The sequence below is a fragment of the Ranitomeya variabilis genome, chromosome 6, assembly GCF_051348905.1.
Source record: "Ranitomeya variabilis isolate aRanVar5 chromosome 6, aRanVar5.hap1, whole genome shotgun sequence".
Taxonomy (NCBI): domain Eukaryota; kingdom Metazoa; phylum Chordata; class Amphibia; order Anura; family Dendrobatidae; genus Ranitomeya; species Ranitomeya variabilis.
This window is the reverse complement of record NC_135237.1, coordinates 184,901,355-184,924,621: the sequence shown is the minus strand read 5'-3', so window position 1 is coordinate 184,924,621 and position 23,267 is coordinate 184,901,355. Positions and strand designations below refer to the sequence as shown.

Sequence of the window (23,267 nt, the reverse complement as noted above, 5' to 3'; positions counted from 1 at the left end):
ATGTTGTAAAGAATTGAAAGGAAAAGAACCTTTTCAATAAAAAATTATTTGATTAAAGAATATAGAGTTGCATGTCAAATTTATGTATTAGCTAGCCAATCAGTCTGGCTGCTCTTATGTCTCTTACAAGTTCTAAGATAACTTTAGGTAGAAAGTATATTGTTGGTACAATAAGAAATGTGACACGTAGTCCTTCCCATACAGTTTTAGTGACACAGCCCTTCTCCAAGGATGCATCAAGAATATCAAACAGCTGTCTTTAGAAGGGTCGCGATCACCAGTAGCCGAGACCCTGGAGATTTTCCGACGCAGGGGGAGCTACACTGTAACCTTATTTCTCAGGGTTGTTAAAAAGCGGCACTGAGGAATAAGGACCCTTAACTGCTGCTGTTAAAAGGCATATCCGCGGTCGTTAAGGGGTTAACCACATCTTTTTTGGTGTCTCTAATAAAACCTTATTAATATTGATACACACTAGTCGTATTTATATTTTTGCTTATCTTTGTGCTCAAGTAGTTTCTTTTATAGTTTCTGCTGTCTACTTGCACCTTATATAATACAATATGACTTTATATTGGGTTATTGAATCACTCCTTTTTTTGGGGGGGTGCTAATGTGTCACTTACTGGCCTGCTTGTTGTAGTTTTGATAAAACCAGTTTTATCAGAGGACTAGTAAACCTGCTGCCATTTAGTCCTTCATATTCGGGAGCTCTGTATAACCCCATCCCCACCACTGATTGGCAGCTTTCTGCCCATGCTCAGTGCACACAGAAAACTGACAATGATCTGGTTGAAGTGATACAGAGCTCAGCATGCAGAGAACTGATCAATATGCAACAGATAAAACATTTTTAATACAATTTACAGCACTAGGCAAAGTGAAGGAAATATTGCTGGAATCAGTGTCTTTGCCCCTACATTATGCTCTTAGATGGGGTAGCAAAAACCTCACAGAGTCCCTTTAGAAGTCTGCAAAAAGAAGACTAAATCAGTGTACTTACACATGCCACTTAGAAATAGAATTGTTAGTAGAGAAAACATAAACGCTCACAGGGTAAGGTGCACTGCAAAGTGATCATGTTACAGGCTGTATGTGGCGATCTGGCATTGCATCACTTACTGGGCTGCTTGATGGCATCTGAATAAAATCAATGTTTTCTCTGCTGTAGATGTAGCAGTTCTCTGAATATTGAGCTGGGCCCCAATATACCAATAATGCACACCATTATGCCTGAAGTGAAGAAATAGTGCCTCCACCATAACAATGACCACTTTTGTGCCCCCCCCCCATAGTAAAAACTGCCCCTTCAATCACTGGGGCCAGGTTTAATTTCTTGTATATATATATATATCTACCTAGACTATAGAAAGGCAGGCAGCATTCCAAATACAGTTTACATAAAAGTGGAAATAATTGTATTGTCCCATCTCAAATGTGATATTTCGACTCCAGAAAAAAACAATGGTGATTCTTACTTGAGAAAGGCTCACAACTCTTTTTTTTTGTTGAGCCTAAACGTCGCATGTAAGATGGTCCAATAAACATGCCCCACTATTTGTACAGCTTATTTGGAGTGCTGCCTGCCTCCTCTATCCTTTATACAGTGGTCCTCAGGTCGGTGTACAGGGGCTTGCACCCAATATTCCACGGTGCAGCTGTTACCATCTTATCCTATCTATGTACTGTAGTTCTCTTAGGGTATGTGCACAGCGTATTGTAGATGCCAACGTGTCCGCATCATTTTTGAAGCAGATGATGCTTCAGGAAAACACTGGCGGTGTCTCCTGAAGCAGCTTCTATGCCGCCTTTCTGGTCGTTTCTGTGGTGGCTTTGCTGTCCATGTCCTCTTTCTTTACTTTTATACATAAGATATTGGCTCCACCGGAAGAATGGAAAGGTCACTTCTTTTAACCTCTTCACTGCTGTTGAAGTCTGAAGCAATTGGAAGAAGTGACAAAAGACAGAACATATTCTCAGCAAGTTGATTTGACTTTGCTGTGGATATGTTCATTCTGTTTGATGTTTCTCCAGCTCCTTTTCAGGAGGGTTTCAGGCAGAATCTGATTGTATATGACATTGTGCGCACAGACCTTTCCAGTCCAACATACACCAGCCCCGTACCCAATATTCTGTTGTGTAGCCTAATTCTATGCAGCAAAAGTAGCAGGCAGACATAAAGATGGTACATGATAATTATTTAATCAGGCAATGGAGTCCAAGGCTGCAGCGGTATCAATACAGATGTTTTCCCGAGGCTTCAAAGGAAGCAGTGACTACGGCATAGCGGGCAGTGAGGGTTGGAGCGGAGCCATGTGGAGATGCAACTGGGATGGTAGCAATGATTGCATGGAAGAACTACGACTTCCTCTCCAACCTCATAGTCCATTATGCAGATGGTGCAGGATTCTGCCTCTTCCTCAGATGTTATCCTTCGTGTGGGGAAGCTCTTAGTGCACAGAGCTTGCCTTTGCTGCAGAATACGAAGCAGGTTATATTGGGCAGGTGGCGATGGTGGCCGCATATGTGGAGGAGGTGGATAGACTCCCATTCCCTGCAGGCGAATGATGCGGTTAAACAGATGGTTTGGCTGGTGAGGCTGTAGAGCAGATGGGTTTGGAGCTGGGACCTCCCTGGGTCTGGAAGGCTCTGCAGGGGCCGGTCTCAGTGGCGAGCGACTTCTTTCCCTGCTCTGGTCTGCTCTCTGCCGCCGAGAAGCTCTGGCCCTTCTCCCTCTCTCGGTGACTGCAGTGCGGTCTGTATGATGGCCATCATTGGTAATGAGCCTTCTCTGCTCCCTTAGGCGATGGTGGAGGATTATGGCCTGACCTATAAAGAGAAAGATTACTATAATTATGCTAAATTAAAAAAACACTTTTGGGCTAAATGGATAGAACCAGCTGTTGCTTTGGGATTTAAGGATAGAAGGAAACATTGTTTCATCTTTGGCCTACATAAACCTGCTCAGTATCCCTTCTCTGCAGACATTACAAAGCAGGGAGCAAATATGTTAGCATTTTGGGCTCCACTTTTAACTTTTGCCCAGGGCCTCACTTTGTCTACAACTTTCCCTGACTGACCCCCAAGGAATATGAATGGAAGATGGAGGACGCACTGTGTGTCCTGAAACATCTTAGCCCAAAGAAAACCCTCAGAAAAGCTCCTATAAGGCAGAATAGTCTGTCACTTACCCTGGTTTTCAGGTCTGCTCAGCCATGTCTCATTGTCAGCATTGAGCTGACGCAGCTCCCGGGACGTCATGGCTGAGTTTCTCGGGGCTGAGATGGTAAAATGTAAAGAACTACGTTCTCTGATGGCACAGGTGTTATTGTGCCAAATAATAATAATAATAACTGTGGAAGTAAATACCAGACGTACAAACAATCTAGCGCGCGCTTCCAAAACCAAAGTGGAGTCTCCGCAAAGGCATCAACTCTGAAAATGGCGCTGATGTCACCGGGCGCAGAGATTGTATATACTCACAACATTCTGTGTCACTGTGACATCACATGTGAGAGCAACAACGCGCTGCCATAATGGCTGACTGTCCTATATGTGATATATCCTCCATATACACACATACACTCCTGGGGAAAAAATGTATACATTGTAAGAATATTACACACCTAGGAATAATAATCAGTGTTATCATTTATATCAATGTGTGCATTATTCCCTAAACCTCAGCTGCTGCAGAACATGTTTCTCACGGTGGTCCTGAAATAAAACAAAACACAAACTCAGCTTCCAGACCCCGCTGCTCCTCAGTACTGCTGCCAGGGTCCTCCTCTGATTTCCCAGCTTCCTCTTCCAGTAGATTTAATCACTCAAATTAATAGAAATCTCCCATTCATATGTTTTATCATGATACAAAATAAGCACTTTAAGAAAAGAAAACAGATAAATGAGATTTTCAGGAACAGCATGTATGAAGGTGGATACTTATGGTATGATATATGCAGAGAGAGGAATGCTGTGAGGACAAAGATCATGTTAGTCCACCTGATAAACCCCTTCGTGACCTTGGGATTTTCCATTTTTCCGTGTTCGTTTTTCACTCCCCTCATTCCCAGAGCCATAACTTTTTTATTTTTCCATCAATTTGGCCATGTGAGGGCTTATTTTTTGCAGGACGAGTTCCACTTTTGAACGACATCATTGATTTTACCTTGTCGTGTACTAGAAAACAGGAAAAAAATTCCAAGTGCGGTTAAATTGCAAAAAAAGTGCAGTCCCACACTTGTGTTTTGTTTGGCTTTTTTGCTCCGTTCACTAAATGCTAAAACTGACCTGCCCTTATGATTCTCCAGGTCAGTACGAGTTCATAGACACCTAACATGACTAGGTTATTTTTTATCCATGTGGTGAAAAAAAATTCCAAACTTTGCTAACAAAAAAATTGCACCATTTTCCGATACTCGTAGCATCTCCATTTTTCATGATCTGGGGTCGGTTGAGGGCTTATTTTTTGCGTGCCGAGCTGCCATTTTTAATGTTTCCAATTCAGTGCAGATACGTTCTTTTTATCGCCTGTTATTGCCTTTTAATGCAATGTCGCGGCGACCAAAAAAACGTAATTCTGGAGTTTCAATTTTTTTTCTCGCTACACCATTTAGCGATCCGGTTAATGCTTTTTTTTATTGATAGATCGGGCGATTCTGAATGCGGCGATACCAAATATGTGTAGGTTTGATTTTTTTTTTATTGATTTATTTTGATTGGGGCGAAAGGGGGGTGATTTAAACGTACTATCCCGTCCGAGATCAGAAAGGGGTTAACCCTCAGAAAAATAATCCGGTCATATTCGGACGTACATAGAAATCTCTGAATTGGGACCTCCCATTGGCCCCAGATGCTATTAAGCAACCCGGTGGAGATGACAGAGGCCTCCTTGTCTAACTACTTTTATACCCTGTACGTAACCCCTTTTCTCATGTACAGCACCATGGAATTAATGGTGCTATATAAATAATAATAATAATAATAATAATAATAATACCATGGTTGCTGGTCACTATAACAGGTAATGGGTAGGCACTGGGTATGGGGTAGGCTCATTATAAATCATCCTAACTCGTGCTGTAGGAACAGCCCAACAAGCAATCTATGGATTACCAGGGAGGCACCACACAGGAATAGATTATAAAATGCCTTTATTTAATAATGATGGCAAAATAAAACAGCAAATATCTGTGCGCATAACGGGACTAAGAACAACATATATTGTTGTTTCACAGTTTAAATAGTACTGGCCGACTCAATTTATATATGAATACGTCACTCAAGTGAAAATTGTGCAAGAACAGCAGTAAAATAATATATATATATATATAACCAAAAAAGTGCAATGTGCAAAGCAGAAATTCACATCTAAAGCTGGAGTGAATATACAACTATATACTTACGATAGTTTTCAAGTGCAAAAACAGATCCAAATGCAGTATAATATAATATCCAAAGTGCAATGTGTAAGGCAACAATTCATATAACAAAGCCTAGATACACAACAGGTGTTCCAGTGACCTAAAGTGCTATGTGCAAGCCGAGGGAGGAAAAGGTACTCAATATCTACCTGGATGAGTTGCCACGTCCTGTATTAGCGCACGCGTTTCAGAAATTATCCTTCGTCCCCCTGGGTGAGGGGTCGGTGAGGAGAATAGAGGAAGAGAGACGACCATAATTGGTGAGTATTTTATTGTGCTTATAATACATTACACGGATATTTAGGATGGATTAGGAAAAAATAGTATGTGCTTCGTTACATCTGGGTGTGCACTTTGCACTGTTTATAGGAGGCTATATGGGGGCTCATACTGTTCATAGTAGGCTATATGGGGGTCTCATACTGTATATAGGTTGCTATGTGCAGGCTCACACTGTACATTGGAGGCTATATAGGGGCTCATAGTGTATATAGGTTGCTATATGGGTGCTCATACTGTATATAGGAGACTATAATGGTAGGGTTGAGCGAAACGGATCGGACAAATTGAAAAATCGCCGACTTTCGGCAAAGTCGGGTTTCGTGAAACCCGACCCAATCCCCCTGTGGGATCGGCCATGAGGTCGGCGATCTTCGCGCCAAAGTCGCGTTTCGTATGACGCTTTCAGCTCCTTTTCTGAGCCAATGAAGGTGGACGCAGAGTGTGGGCAGCGTGATGACATAGGTCTCGGTCCCCACCATCTTTCAGAAGGGCATGACAGTGATTGGCTTGCTTTCTGCGGCGTCACAGGGGCTATAAAGGGGCGTGCACGCCGACCGCCATCTTACTGCTGATGATCTGAGCATAGGGTGAGGTTGCTGCAGCTTCGTCAGAAGCAGGGATATAGGTAGGGAGGAAAGATTAACCCCCAAACCGCTTGTGCTGTAGCGATTTCCACTGTCCACCTTTTCTTTGCAGGGACAGTGGAGGCTACTTTTTTCTGCATCAGCTCTGTAGCTTATAAGGCTCCCTGATAACTGCATTGCTGTTTGTACGCCGCTGTGCAAACCAACTGCTTTTTTAAAAGCAAAAATCCTGTTGCTCCTTTCTGCATAGTTATATTGTTTATTTGACCACACTTTTGTGTGCAGCAGTCCTTTTTATTGCTGGCTGCCATACTTGTAATAAGATCATTGTAGGGAGATTGCTATTGTAGTACAGTCCCTTTTTTTATATATATCTTCCAGCCACGTTCTGCCACTTACATTGTGTAGTGTAATACAGCGGGCCTGATTTTTGCAGCAGTCTCCCACATAATAAAGGGAGATTTAAATTGCCCCTAAGTGGATCTGCGTCAGTTCTGTTTGTCATATATCTGCCAGCCACTTTCTGCCACTTACATTGTGTAGTGTAATACAGCGGGCCTGATTTTTGCAGAAGTCTCCCACATAATAAAGGGAGATTTAAATTGCCCCTAAGTGGATCTGCATCAGTTCTGTTTGTCGCATATCTGACTTCCACTTTTTGCCACTTACATTGTGTAGTGTCACACAGCGGGCCTGATTTTTTACAGCAGTCTCCCACATAATAAAGGGAGATTTAAATGGCCCCTAAGTGGATCTGCGTCAGTTCTGTTTGTCGTATATCTGCCAGCCACTTTCTGCCACTTACATTGTGTAGTGTAATAAAGCGGGCCTGATTTTTGCAGCAGTCTCCCACATAATAAAGGGAGATTTAAATTGCCCCTAAGTGGATCTGCATCAGTTCTGTTTGTCGCATATCTGACTTCCACTTTTTGCCACTTACATTGTGTAGTGTCACACAGCGGGCCTGATTTTTTACAGCAGTCTCCCACATAATAAAGGGAGATTTAAATGGCCCCTAAGTGGATCTGCGTCAGTTCTGTTTGTCGTATATCTGCCAGCCACTTTCTGCCACTTACATTGTGTAGTGTAATACAGTGGGCCTGGTTTTTGCAGCACTCTCCCACAGAAAAAAGGGAGATTTAAATTCTCAACAAGTTTATATACACCTTCTACCTTGTTTTATAGTACCATATAACGGTTGTTAGTTTGGTTACATTTTCCCAAAAATGAGGAAGTCTGGTGGAAGAGGCCGTGGGCGGTCATTGCTAGCTGGTAATGATAGTGGTGGTGGTGGTGGTGGAGCATCTGGTGGTAGTGGGAAAAGCAAAATAGCACCTAAGGCTCGAGTTGTTCAGACAGCATCATCATCTGGCTACACAAGGCCTCGAAGGCTCCCTTATCTGGGAGTAGGAAAACCGCTTTTAAGCCGGAGCAGCAGGAACAAGTTTTGGCTTTCCTTGCTGACTCAGCCTCTAGCTCTTTAACCTCCTCTTCCGAAAGTTAGAAATATAAAAGCAGCCAGTCGTCAGTGGATGCTCCTGATCAGGAACAAGTCGCTTCCTTGTGTCCTTCACCCAAAGCAAAAGTGAAGGATGCGGCAGGCGACACTACAGTTTACTCCATGGAGCTCTTTACACATACCGTGCCAGGGTTAGAAAGGGAAATAGTTAACAGCCCATTACAAGATGAATCGGACATGGAGTGCACAGATGCACAGCCACAGTTAGATTACTATGCTGTTCCATTGACTAAGATCACTACATTGCCCTCGCAGTGTACTGAGCCAGAATCTGAGCCTGATGAGACTATGGTGCCCCGTCCCGATTGCTATAGCACCTTACACGGTGACACAGAGGAAGGTGCACAGGACATTGAAGAGGAGGTGATAGATGACCCAGTTGTTGACCCAGATTGGCAGCCATTGGGGGAACATGCTGCCGCTGGCACTAGCTCTGAAGCGGAGGAGGATGATCCGCAGCAGGCATCAACATCGCAACAGCTTTCATCTGGCAGGCCCGTATCAGGCCAAAAACATGTGTCTAAAACAAAAACAGTTTTAGGACAGCGTGGCCATCCGGTGAAAGTAGCACAGCGTGCAATGCCTGAAAAGGTATTCGATAGTAGGAAGAGTGTAGTGTGTCAATTTTTTAACCAATGATCAGTCAAAAGTTATCTGTAAGAAATGCTCAAAGACCTTTAGCAGAGGGAAGAATCCCCTAAATTTAAATACAACATGCATGCTTAGACATTTAACCAGCATGCACTTGCAAGCCTGGACTAACTACCAAATGTCCCATACCGTTGGTGCACCCGCTCAGAATGAAGGTAGTCAGCAACGCTACATTGCTTCCCTCACTGTAAGCCCACCGTTTAGGACACCACCTGCAGCAAATGTGGAGGTATCGTCGCAAGACCTAGGCAGTCAGGGAATCACCAGGTTCTTGGTAGGAAACACTGTATGTAGGCCAACATCAAGAATACCATCACCAACCCTCTCTCAATCTGCCATGTCCACCACCACCCTCGCTAGTTCCACCATATGCAGCTCTCCAGTCCAGTTCACCCTACAAGAGAATTTCGTTAGGAAAAGGAAGTAGTCATCCTCTCATCCGCGTACACAGGGATTGAATGCCCACATTGCTAGACTAATCTTATTAGAGATGATGCCCTACCGGTTGGTTGAAAGCGAAGCTTTCAAAGCCCTGATGGCCTATGCAGTACCACGCTATGACCTACCCAGTCGACACTTCTTTGCGAGAAAAGCCATCCCAGCCCTCCACCAGCATGTCAAAGACCACATTGTCCATGCACTCAGGCAATCAGTCAGTAGAAAGGTGCACCTCACAACAGATGCATGGACCAGTAGGCATGGCCAGAGACGTTACGTGTCCATCATGGCGCACTGGGTTAATGTGGTGGATGCAGGGTCCACAGGGGACAGCCATAGTGGTACAGTTCTGCCTATCCCACGGTCTAGGAAACAGTTGGCAGTAGGCGTTCGACACCCCTCCTCCTCCTCCTCCTCGTCCACAGAGCGCAGTCGCTCCAGCACTCCATCCGCAGCTGCCAGTGTTGCACACGAGGTGTCTCATTATGGAACAGCTAGTGGTAAGCGTCAGCAGGCTGTGTTAGAAATGAAGTGTTTGGGCGACAACAGACACACCGCGGGAGTACTGGCCGAGTACTTGCAGCAAGAAACTCAGTCATGGCTGAGCAGTGAACATCTTGAGGCAGGCAAGGTAGTCAGTGATAACGGAAGGAATTTTATGGCTGCCATAGCCCTTTCACAACTGAAACACATACCTTGCCTGGCTCACACCTTGAACCTGGTGGTGCAGTGCTTCCTGAAAAGTTATCCGGGGTTACCAGCCCTGCTCCTGAAGGTGCAAAGACTTTGCTCGCACATCCGCTGGTCGCCCGTACACTCCAGCCGTATGCAGAACCATCAGCGATCGCTGAAGCTTCCCCAGCACCACCTAATAATCGATGTTGCAACAAGGTGGAACTCCACACTGCACATGCTTCAGAGGCTGTGCAAACAGAGGCGTGCTGTAATGTATTTGTGGGAGGATACACATACACGGGCAGGCAGTTGGATGGCAGACATGGAGATGTCAGGTGTGCAGTGGTCGAAGCTACAAGACCTCTGTCAAGTCCTTCAGTGTTTTGAGGAATGCACACGGCTGGTAAGTGCAGACGACGCCATCATAAGCATGAGCATCCCACTAATGCGTCTGCTGATGCAAAGTTTGAGGCACATTAAGGAGCAGGTGTCTGCAGCCGAGGAGGAGGGAAGCCTTGATGACAGTTAGCCATTGTCTGCTCAGGGAACTCTCCTGGACGAGGTGGCGGACGAAGAGGAGAAGGAGGAGGATGATGGGGATGAATATTTATGGGAGGAGGATGCTTCTCAGGGGGCAATAGAAACTGGTGGCGTTGCAATGTCAGGTACAGGGTTTTTGTGGGAGACAAGTGATGTTGATGTGCAAGAAAGTGCTCCTCAGCCCAGCACAAGCAGTGAATTGACACCTGGAACATTGGCCCACATGGCTGATTATGCCTTGCATATCCTAAAAAGGGACCCCCGCATTATAAAAATGATGACCGATGACGATTACTGGTTGGCCTGCCTCCTGGATCCACGCTACAAAGGGAAATTACAAAATATCATGCCACATGAGAACCTTGAGCAAATATTGGCTTCCAAACAAGCAACTCTTGTAGATCGTTTGGTTCAGGCATTCCCAGCACACAGCTGCGGTGATGGTTCTCAGACAAGCTGCAGGGGGCAACATGACAAAGTTGTTAGAGGTGGACAAATCACAAGTGGCTTGGACAGAGGGGTTTTATGACCAGGTTGTGGAGTGATTTCGCAATGACCGTAGACACGACAGGTACTGCTGCATCAATTCAAAGTGACAGGAGACAACATTTGTCCAGTATGGTTACGAACTATTTTTCCTCCCTTATCAATGTTCTCCCTCACACGTCATTCCCCTTTGATTACTGGGCATCTAAAATAGATACCTGGCCTGAATTGGCAGAATATGCATTACAGGAGCTCGCTTGCCCAGCTGCTAGTGTGCTATCAGAAAGAGTCTTCAGTGCTGCTGGTTCAATACTGACCGAAAAAAGGACTCGTCTGGCTACCCAAAATGTTGATGATCTACGGTAACCTTCATTAAAATGAACCAATCATGGATTTCTAATTATTTTGCCCCACCTTCCCCTGCTGACACGTAGCTTGCCTGAAAAATGTCTTGCTTTTGGCCTCATCTTACTGACTGCTCCAATTCCTCCATTTGCAGCTGCTGAATGTCCGTCGTAATATGAGGGGCCCTGTGCCAGTACCGCCGCCCAGGAGAGAGTGTTCCCCCCAGGTCGAACAGTGCTCTACCACTTGCAATACTCACCTCCCCCTGCTCCACCACAGTGTAGTCTGTGCTGGTAAATCCTTCAATTGCACTGCCAATACAAATTTGTTGAAATGATAGATGATAGTTAAAATATACAGGGGCCCTGGCCTCCATTTAGACCATTTAATACTTTGCGCCAACTACCACTGTCTGCTACTTAGCAGAGGAGCCCACCCCTGTACGTAGCTATGCCACCTGTTTATTTTTGAAAATTGTTTTGGCAGACATTTACCTCACTTTATTATTTTGGCCTACTAACTGTGTCAGACACTCCTTACAGTTGTCCTCCACTGAACAAAGCTATGCCGCCAGTTTACTGCTGTTACCAATTTTGAACTGCATTTAGCCTATTACTTTTTGGGGCCTACTAACTGTGTCTGCCACTCCTTACAATCGTCCTCCGCTGACCAACGCTATGCCGCCTGTGTACCCCTGTAACCAATTTTAAACTGCATTGAGCCTACTTTTTTATTTTAGGCCTACTAAGTCTGTCTGCGCCACTCCTTACAGTTGATCTCCACTGAACAAACCAATGCCGCCTGTGTACCCCTGTAACCAATTTTAAACGGTATTGAGCCTACTTTTTTATTTTAGGCCTACTAAGTCTGTCTGCGCCACTCCTTACAGTTGACCTCCACTGAACAAACCAATGCCGCCTGTGTACCCCTGTAACCAATTTTAAACGGTATTGAGCCTACTTTTTTATTTTAGGCCTACTAAGTCTGTCTGCGCCACTCCTTACAGTTGACCTCCACTGAGCAAACCTATGCCGCCTGTGTACCCCTGTAACCAATTTTAAACTGCATTTTCTCTACTTGTTTGGTTGGGCCTACTAACGGTGTCTGCCGCTCTTTGCTTTTCTCCTCCACTGAACAAAGCTGAGCTTCAATTTTCAGCCTATATCAGATATGAAACTGCATTTGGCCTACTTGTTTGGTTTGGCCTACTAACGGTGGCTGCCGCTGATTGCTTTTCTCCTCCACTGAACAAAGCTGAGCTTCAATTTTCAGGCTTTCAGCCTATATCAGATATGGCACTGCATTTGGCCTACTTGTTTGGTTGGGCCTACTAATGGTGTCTGCCGCTCCTTGCTTTTCTCTTCCACTGAACAAAGCTGAGCTTCAATTTTCAGGCTTTCAGCCTATATGAACTATGAAACTGCATTTGGCCTACTTGTTTGGTTGGGCCTACTAACGGTGTCTGCCGGTCCTTGCTTTTCTCCTCAACTGAACAAAGCTGAGCTTCAATTTTCAGGCTTTCAGCCTATATGAACTATAAAACTGCATTTGGCCTACTTGTTTGGTTGGGCCTACTAACGGTGTCTGCCAGGGTTGAGCGAAATGGGTCGGCAATTTTCAGAAGTCGCCGATTTTTGGCAAAGTCGGGTTTCATGAAACCCGACCCGACCCCTGTGTGGGGTCGGCCATGAGGTCGGCGATCTTCTGAATCTGGAATCGGAATTCCGATACCGATTCCCGATATGTTTAAGATATCGGGAATTGGTATCGGAATTCAGATTTAAGTGTAAAATAAAGAATTAAAATAAAAAATATCGCCATACTTACCCTCTGACGGGCCCTGGTACTAACCGGGAACCTTCCTTCCTTAGAATCAGCCTTCCAGGACCTTGCGGTGACGTCGCGGTGACGTCGCGGCTTGTGATTGGTCGCGCGGCCCCCATGTGACCGCTCGCGCGACCAATCACAAGCCGCGACGTCACCGTGACGTCACCGAAGGCCCTGGAAGGGCTGATTCTTAGGAAGGAAGGCTGTCGGAAAGAAGCAGGGCGTGTCCGAGGGTGAGTATATACCTAATAGGAATATACTCACCCTCGGCTTCGTTCCGGCAGCCTTCCTTCCTAAGAATCAGCCTTTCCAGGGCCTTCGGTGACGTCACGGTGACGTCGCGGCTTGTGATTGGTCGCGCGAGCGGTCACATGGGGGCCGCGTGACCAATCACAAGCCGCGACGTCACCACGACGTCACCGCAAGGTCTTGGAAGGCTGATTCTAAGGAAGGAAGGTTCCCGGTTAGTACCAGGGCCCGTCAGAGTATAAGTATAGCGATATTTTTTATTTTAATTCTTTATTTTACACTTAAATATGGATCCCAGGGCCTGAAGGAGAGTTTCCGCTCCTTCAGACCCTGGGAACCATTGGAAACCCAATGCACTGCATTGGGTTTCGAGTTTCGGCCGACCCCGACCCCGACTTTTTTATAGGATCGGCCGATTTCACTCGACCCGACTTTTGAAAAAGTCGGGTTTCGTGAAACCCGACCCGATCCTATAAAAGTAAAGGTCGCTCAACCCTAGTGTCTGCCGCTGCTTGTTGTTCTCCTCCACTGAACAAAGCAGTGCTGCCTGTTTACTCCTGTTACCAATTTTGAACTTTATTTGGACCACTTTATTACTTGGGCCTACTAACTGTGTCTGCCACTCATTACAGTTTTCCTCCACTGAACAAAGCAATGCCGTCTGTTTAGTCCGGTTACCAATTTTGAACTGCATTTAGCCTACTTTATTATTTGGGCCTATATCTGTGTTTCCTCCTCATCCGGCCCATTGCCCAGCCACTGCTAGATGAGTCTGCTGGTACATTGACCCAGACCACTACATTCCCCTTGCACTCTACACAGCCAGTTTCTGACCCTGCTGAAAGTCTGGTTCCCCTTCCCGCATACTATACCACCTTACATGGGGACAAAGAGGAAGGTGCAGATGAAAGTGCAGGTTCCTTCATCAGGTGGGGGGGCATACTCGTTGGCAACATCACTGGCACAGGGCCCCTCATAGTACGCAAAAGTGTCTCTGCCGGTGGGAAGCGCCCCGCCGTCAAACACACCGCCGTACTTTGAGGGTCCCTGTGCCAGTGCCAATGCGAATGAGTGTGCCCCCCCTGCTTGCTTAGGATCACAGCACTTGCAAAGTTGAAATACTTACCTCTCCATGCTCCACCGCCGTGATGTAGTCCGAGTTTCCTGGGCCCGCGGAAAACTTGAGCCAGCCCTACCCCCCCACAACTTTAGCCAAATGACCACCAATTTTCAATGCCTAACTATTATTATAAGGCAAATTAAGATTGACAAGCTTAACTAACAAGAATTGATGTTTTTGGCATTAAAATGGGCACTGTAGGTGTTTTCCTGTCCTCCACTCACTGCCGACTTTGCTTCTCCATTGACTTGCATTGGGTTTCGTGTTTCAGTCGGATCCCCGACTTTTCGCAATAATCGGCCGATTTCACCCGACCCGACTTTTTGACAAAGTCGGGTTTCGCGAAACCCGACTCGATCCTAAAAAAGTAAAAGTAGCTCAACTCTATATATGGGGGCTCATACTGTATATAGGTCACAATGTGCAAGCTCCAACTGTACATTGGAGGCTATATGTGGGCTCATATGTGTATAGGTCGCTATGTGCAGGCTCATACTGTATGCAGGAGGCTATATGGGGCTCACAATGTATATAGGTTATTATGTGCAGGGTCATACTGTAAACAGGATGCTATATGGGGGCTCATACTCTATATAGGTCGCTTTGTGCAGGCTCATAATGTTCATAGGAGGCTATATGTGGGCTCATACTGTATATAGGTTGCTACGCGCAGGCTCATACTGTATATAGGAGACTATATGGCAGCTCATACTGTATATAGGAGGTTATAATGGGGCTCATACTCTATCTAGGAGTTTATATAGGGGCTTAGTCTACTGTATACACTGTGTTCCAATTATTATGCAAATAATATTTCCTCATATTTTCTCTAAATTACCTATCTGAATTGCAGTCATTGTTATTTTCCAGTCATCTACTATTCTAGTATAATTGCAATGTTTTGGAAAAAACTGCCTATGAAAACAGTATCTTTTTAAAAAAAAAATAAACACTCAAAATGCATGTTCCAAATTATTATGCACAGCAGAGTTTTCAACCTTTTTTTTTATTTTGAACAAAAAAATGGCCAATTGTGAAGTTATAAGCATTATCAGCTTATTACAAAATGAAATCAAACAGTTTTCAAGTGAAAACTTTATTCTAGGTGATGTTACATTTGCACATAGGACCCCTTGTTGGAAAGAAGCTTCTGAACTCTCTCGTCCATTGAATTTGTCAGTTTTTGGATGGTTTCTACTTCAATTGTTTTGCATGTGGACAGAATACCCTCCCAAGAGCTGTTGCTTAGATGTGAACTGCCTCCCGCCATCATAGACACTCCTTTTGATGATGCTCCAGTGGTTCTCAATGGGGTTGAGGTCAGGGGAAGATGGTGGCCACACCATAAGTTTGTCCTCTTTTATGCCCATAGCAGCCAGAAATGCAGATGTGTTTTTGCAGCATGAGACGGTGCATTATCATGCATGAAAATGATCTTGCTGCGGAAAGCACGGTTCTTCCTCTTGAACCATGGCAGGAAGTGTTGTTTTAGAACCTCCACATAGATTATAGAGTTCATCTTTACCCCTTCAGGGATCATAAAGGGGCCGACAATCTCTCTCCACATGATTCCAGCCCAAAACATTACTCCACCTCCTCCTTGTTGGCGCCTTAGCCGTGTTTTCATGTGGTGTCCATCAACCAGCCATCCTCCACTCCATCCATCTGGACCATCGAGCGTTGCAGGGCACTCATCGGTGAACAAAACAGTTTGGAAGTCAGTCTTCATGTATCGTTTGGCCCACTGGAGCCATTCCTGCTTGTGTGCAGTGGATAGAGGTAGTCGACAGGATGGCTTATGCACAGCTGCAAACCTCTGAAGGACCCTGCATCTTGTTGTTCTGGGGACATTGGAGGCACCAGCAGCTTCAAAAACTTGTCTGCTGCTATGACAAGGCATTTTTGCAGCTGCTCTTTTATCCTTACACAATTGCCTGTTGGAAAGAGTCCTCAATTTTTCCTTATCAGCACGCACACGTGTGTGCTGGGAATCAGCTACATACTTCTTGTTTGTGCGATGATCACGATGAAGTGTCTTGGCAATGTTGATTGTAGTCGTGCCTTGACCTAAATACTCCACAATTTGTTGCTTCTCAGCAGCCGACACATCCTTTTTCTTTCCCATTTTGGCAAAAAATGTAGGCTGCTTAATAATGTGGAACAGCCTTCTTAAGTAGTCTTGCCTTTATTTGGACACACCTGCCAAACTAATGTGCACAGGTATCTGCAATTGCTTTCAGTGATATAAAGAGCCCTGACACACATCACCATCAATGAGTTTAAATGACAAACAAAAAAATTCTAACCTTATCACTCCTAAACTCTATGTGCATAATAATTTGGAACACAGTGTATATGAGTCAAGATGGTGGCTTACACTGTACATAGGAGGTTAAATGGAGGCTCAAACTATATATAGGAGTCTATATGGGGGCTCACACTGTATACAGGAGGCTATATAGGGGCTCATACCGCATATAGGAGGTTGTAGGGGGCAGGGCCGGTGTCAGCACCCGGGCAAGTGCCCGGGCCCTGAGCAGGCAGGGGGCCCACTCGCCGTCTGGGACACTGGCACCCCCGCGAGTAGACCCCCTACCTGCTCCGGGCCCCGGCACTTGCGATACTTACCTCTCCTGGTTCCAGCACTGCAGCGTCTTCCATCCTCTGACTGTGACGCTCAGGTCAGAGGACGCGATGACATCACCAGTGTGCGCCCTCTGCCTGAGCAGTCGCAGCACAGAGAGCAGGAAGACGCCGACACTGAGGAGTCCAGAGCAGAGCAGCGTCAAGCAACGAAAGGTGAGTATTTCATTTTTTTTTAATATTTGGAGCAATATATGGGGATCATCAGAAGGGGCCCTTATATGGAGCATTATATGGGGCTAATTCTATACGGAGCATCTTATGGGGCCAATAATATAGGGAGCATGTTATGAAGCCAATTCTATAGGGAGCATTATATGGGGCCAATTTAATATGGAGCCAATTTAATATGGAGCATCTTATGGGGCCAATTCAATATGGAGCAGTATATAGGGCCAATTACATATGGAGCAGTATATGGGGCCAATAATATATTAAGCATCTTATGGGACTAATTATATATGGAGTATTTTATATGGCCAATTATATATGGAGCATTATATGGGGCCCATTATACATGGAGCATTTTATGGGGCCAATTATTTTTGGAGCATTATATGGGACCCATTCTGTAAGGAGTATTATATGGGGCTCATTCTGTATGGAGCATCATATGGGGCCCATTCTGTATGGAGCAATATGTGGGACTCAGTATACTGTATGGGGCCAATCATATACTGTATGGAGCATTATATGAGGCCCATTATATATGGAGCAATAGATCTGGCCCATCATATACTGTATGGAGAATTATATGTGGCTCACTATACTGTATGGAGCATTATATGGGGTCAATTCCGTATGGAGCAATATATGTGGCTCATTCTGTATGGAGTACTCTGTGGTGCCCTTTATACTATATGGAGCATTATATGAGGCTCATTATTCTGTATGGAGCATAATATTGGGCTCATTATTCTGTTTGGAGCAATATATGGGGCTCATTATTCTGTATAGAGGACTATGTGGTGCCAATTATACTGTATGGAGCACTATATGGGGCCATTATACTGTATGGGGCTCATTATTCTGTTTGGAGCAATATATGGGGCTCATTATTCTGTATACAGGACTATACTGTCCGGTTTCTGAGCTAATGTAGAATGCACAATAGATATCACTCATGTAATGTAAGAAGTAAGTGAAATCTTTGGCATTGTACTATACCTACAGTATATTTCTCTGCCATATCCGTACATTATGAATTGTGGTATGTGTTAAAGGGGCCCACCGGGACTCTTTCGCCCAGGGCTCATGAAAACCTGGAGCCGGCCCTGGTATGGGGGCTCATGCTGTATATAGTAGGCTATATGGGGACTCCTACTGTATATAGGTAGTTATAAAGGGGCTCATACCATATATAGGAGGCTGTATAGGGTGTCAGACTGTAAATAGGGGGCTATATATGGGCTCACACTGTACATAGGAGGCTATATAGAGGCTCATACTGTATATTGGAGGCTAATATGGGGCCTTTACTGTATATATGAGGCTATATGGGGGCTCATAATGTATATAACAGGCTGTATAAGGGCTCACTCAGTAAATAGAAGGCTATGTGGGCGCATACGGTATCTATGGAGCTATGTGCAGGTTTGAACTGTGTTTAGCAGGCTATATGAGGGCTCATACTGTATATAAGAAGCTTTATGTGGGCTCATACTGAAAATAGGAGGCTATATGAGGGCTTATACTGTATATAGGAGTCTATATGAAGGCTCACACTGTACATAGGAGGCTATATAGAGTGTAATGTATATATGAGGCTAGAAAGGATCTAATAGTGTATATAGAAGGCTATATAGGATCTAATACTATAAATAGGTGCAGGGTCCTGCATTTGGCATTCATGTTGCCTAAGGCTACTTTCACACTAGCGTCGTATGACGCACGTCGCAATGCATCGTTTTGGAGAGAAAACGCATCCTGCAAAATTGCTTGCAGGATGCGTTTTTTCTCCATAGACTAACATTAGCGACGCATTGTGATGCATTGTCACACGTCGCAACCGTCGTGCGACGGTTGCGTCATGTTGCGTCAGATCGTCGGACTCGGCACAAAAAAGTTGCATGTAACGTTTTTTGGTGCGTCATGTCCATCATTTCTGACCGCGCATGCGCAGCCGGAACTCCGCCCCCTCCTCCCCGGAGCTCACAATGGGGCAGCGGATGCGTGGAAAAACTGCATCCGCTGCCCCCGTTGTGCGGTGCTTTCACAGTATGCATCGGTACGCGCCGTAGCGTCGTACGACGCTAGTGTGAAAGTAGCCTTAGGCACTTTAAGTGGGCACACCCCCTACTGATCAGTCAGACTAAGGCTTCTTTCACACTTCCGTTGGTACGGGGCCGTCACGAAGCGTCGGCGCGACGTACCGACGGAAGTGTTTGCTTTCACACTTCCATCTGCGTTGCCGAGCAGGAAAGATCGTGAGAGCGATATTTCCTGCTGGGCATGCACAGTCTGAAACACTGGATGCGACGTACAGAAAAACGTTCCCTTGAACGTTTTTCTGTGACGACGGGCCACCCAACGCATCCAGTGCACGACGGACACGGCGTGTGGCCATACGTCGCGATTCGTCGGCAATACAAGTCTACGGGAAAATGCAGGATCCGGCAAATTTTTTTGCAGGATCCTGCATTTACAAAAATCGACCGATTGCGACGTAAGCAGAAAGATGGAAGTGTGATAGAGGCCTAAGGGTATGTGCACACAATGCTTTTTATCCGGCAGATCCGCTCTGTACCCACCTAAAAAAGTTCTAAATATTTGCCAAAAGAATGAACCCATGCACTGCACTGTAAAAAACGACTCCCTGTTCATATGAGTTTTTTTTACCAATTCAGGTTTCCTAAGACATGAACCAGCTAAAAGAAGTGACTGGTCTGTTTAAAAAAAAAACAAAAACTGATGGCTAAAATATGTCAGAAAAGACAACCAAGATGAAGCAAAAAACTTTGGGACAAAATGACGATAATGTGTCCTCAACCTCACCAGAACCTCCTTCAGTGCAGTAAAACATCACCAGATCCCCAGTCAGTGCAGTAATACATCACCAGAACCCCAGTCAGTGCAGCAATACACCACCAGCACCTCAGTCAGTGCAGTAATACATCACCAGAACCCCAGTCAGTGCAGTAATACATCACCAGAACCTCAGTCAGTGCAGTAATACATCACCAGAGCCTCAGTTAGTGCATTAATACATCACCAGAACCTCAGTCAGTGCAGTAATACATCATCAGAACCCCAGTCAGTGCAGTAATACATCACCAGAGCCTCAGTTAGTGCAGTAATACATCACCAGAGCCTCAATCAGTGCAGTAATACATCACCAGAACCTCAGTCAGTGCAGTAAAGTATCATAATCTCCATTAATACATAAATACATTGCCAAGTTTAGTACTGCAGTCAATTGAAGTGCCAGGACAGCCATAAATACAAATGAAAGCAGAAATCTGAATGAGAGAGTATGAGAATTATTTTCAGATCATTGAGGGTCCAACCGATCCTGAGAACCGGGGATCTGAAGAGCCACAGTTGAACAGAATAGACGTATCTGCACTACTGCTCCATTAATTCTAATGGGAACTCATAAGATCAGCAGAGTGCTATGCTCAGTAATCTCAGGCACTATCATTAAAAATTCATGAAGAAGTAGTGCGGATGATTGACCTCTGCTTCAGTTTTTGGAAACCCTGGGTATCCCACCACCTATGGATAGGGAATAACTTTCCTGCTTGAAAAAAACCCTTTATAGAGCAATAAAGGAGTTGTCCGGTTTCAAATTCCAAATCTGCAGTAACTATGTGACTGAATAGTTGTGAATCTAAGTCATGAGAGGTTACGTGCTCCAGCCTCCAGCTTTTCTTCCTCAGCACTCTACACTGATGTCAGCCGCTGCACCTCAGGTCGGGCAGATGACTGGAGCTCCACTGATGCTGGAAGTACCGGCGCATGGAGGATCATTTGTATTTGGTGCGTAATGGCTAATATGGGCCTGAATAGGAGGCTATATAGGGAATCATACTGTATATAGGAGGCTATGTGGGGGTCATATTGCATATAGAAGGCTATGTGCAGACCCACACTATATAAAGGAGGCTATATTGTGGCTAATACTATATATAGGAGGCTATAGAGGGGCTCACACTGTATATAGGAGGTTACATGTGGTTCACACTGTTTATAGGAGGCTATATAGGGGCTCATTCTGTATATAGGAGGCTACATGGTGCTCATACTGTATATAGGAGATAATGTGCAAGATCACACTATATATTGGAGGGTTTATGGGGCTCAAACTGTATTTAGGAGGCTCTATAGGGGCTTACACTGAATATAGGAGGCTCGCTGCAGGATGACACTGTATATAGGAGGCTATATAGGAGCTCACACTATATATAGGATGCTATGTGCAGGATCACACTGTATATAGTAGGTTATATGGGGCTCATACTGCAAATAGGAGGCTATATAAGGGTTAATTCTGTATAAAGAAGGTTATATGGGGGCTCATAGTGTGTATATAGGAGGATATATTGGGGCTCATACTGTATATAGGAGGCTATATGGGGCTCATACTGTATCTAAAAGGCTATACAGGGGCTGATACTCTATAAAGGAAGCTATATAGGGGCTCATACTGTATATATGAAGTTATATGGGGTTCATACTATATATAGTAGACTATATAGGGCACACTGTATGTAGGAGGCTATGTGGGGCTCATACTGTATCTTAGGAGCTATATGCGAGTTCATACTGTTTTTAGGAGGTTATATGGGGGCTCATACTGTAAATAGGAGGCTATATGGGTGCTCATATTGTGCATAGGCAGCCATATGAGGCTTATACTGTATATAGGAGGCTATATTGGGGTTTATGCTGTGTATAGGGGCTCATACTGTATATAGAAGCTATATGTAAACTCATAGTGTACATAGGAGCTATATACAGTATGCTCACACTGGGCATAGGAGTCTATATGAGGGCTCATACTGTATATAGAAGGCTATATATTGGGGCTCATACTATATACAGTATATGAGGCTATATGGGGCTCATACTGTATATAGTAGGTTATATAGGGCACACGATGTATAGGAGAGCATCTGAGCTCATACGGTATCTAGGGGGCTATGTGCAGTTCATACTGTATTTAGACGGCCATATGTGGGCTCATACTGTATATAGGAGGCTATATAGGGGCTCACACTATATATAGGAGGCTATGTAAGGGCTCACACTGAATATAGGCGGCTAGGTGCAGGATGACACTGTATATAGTAGGCTATCAAGGGGCTCACACTGTATTTATGAGGCTATGTGGAGGATCACACTGTATATAGGAGGCTATATGGTGGCTCATACTGCATATAGGAGGCTACGGTATATAATGGTTCAAACTGTGTATAGAAGGTTATATGGGGCTGATAGTCTAAGAGGCTATATAGCGGCTCATGCTGTATATATAGGAGGATATATGGGGGCTCATAATGTATATATGAGGCTATATGGGGCTCATACTGTATATAACAGGCTATATAGGGCACACCATATATAGGAGGCCATGTGGGGCTCATACGGTATCTAGGGAGCTACAATGGGAAAAAAAGTATTTTGTCAGCCACAAATTGTGCAAGTTCTCCCACTTAAAAAAATGATAGAGGCCTGTAATTGACATAGGTAGACCACAACTATGAAATTCAAAATGAGAAAACAAATCCAGAAAATCACCTTGTCTGATTTGGCAAGATTTATTTAGCAAATTATGGTGGAAAATAGGTATTTGGTCATTAACAAAAGTTAATCTCAATAATTTGTTGTATATCCTTTGTTGGCAATGACAGAGGTCAAACATTTTCTGTAAGTCTTCACAAGGTTGGCACACACTGTTGTTGGTATGTTGGCCCATTCCTCCATGCAAATCTCCTCTAGAGCAGTGATGTTTTGGGCCTGTCCCTGGGCAACACGGACTTTCAACTCAAAGGTTTTCTATGGGGTTGAGATCTGGAGACTGGCTAGGCCACTCCAGAACTTAAATATGCTTCTAACGAAGCCACTCCTTCGTTGCCCTTGTGGTGTGCTTTGGAGCAGCCAATAACATAAGCCATGGTGTCAGGACATTGTGGGTGTTTCCTACGCTCTGATTAGCTAGCCGCAATGTGCACACATAAAGTTAGGAAAAAAAATGACTGCTGTGCTATGCTTCCAAGAACACCGTGCCTCTGAGTTCTGCAAACCCCCGTCCCTCATCAAACACGTGCCAAACGCTCATAAAACACCACCATTATCGTTGCTAAAGTGCTGAAAATATTTTTGTGGCAACGCAAATATTTTCCTGCACTTTTACTGAATGTTACCGATTTTATAAAATTTTGCTCAGGGTTCAGGTCACGAATCTGAATGTGCCATATTCATGCCGAATTTGTGTTTGATCATTTTCCAAACAAATTCTCTCATCTCTAATGACTACCCCTGTG

At 44.7% G+C, this 23,267-nt stretch overlaps 1 protein-coding gene across 1 annotated transcript; it reads right to left on the bottom strand.

The window, feature by feature from the left end:
• Positions 1-2,191: 2,191 nt before the first annotated feature.
• Positions 2,192-3,442, bottom strand: LOC143781051 (uncharacterized). Its single transcript, XM_077267605.1, has 2 exons — positions 3,192-3,442; positions 2,192-2,829 (listed from the first exon to the last, which is right to left on the bottom strand). The coding sequence occupies exons 1-2, from the start codon at positions 3,259-3,261 to the stop codon at positions 2,261-2,263; spliced, it is 639 nt and encodes a 212-aa protein (XP_077123720.1). The 5' UTR covers positions 3,262-3,442; the 3' UTR covers positions 2,192-2,260.
• Positions 3,443-23,267: the final 19,825 nt, after the last annotated feature.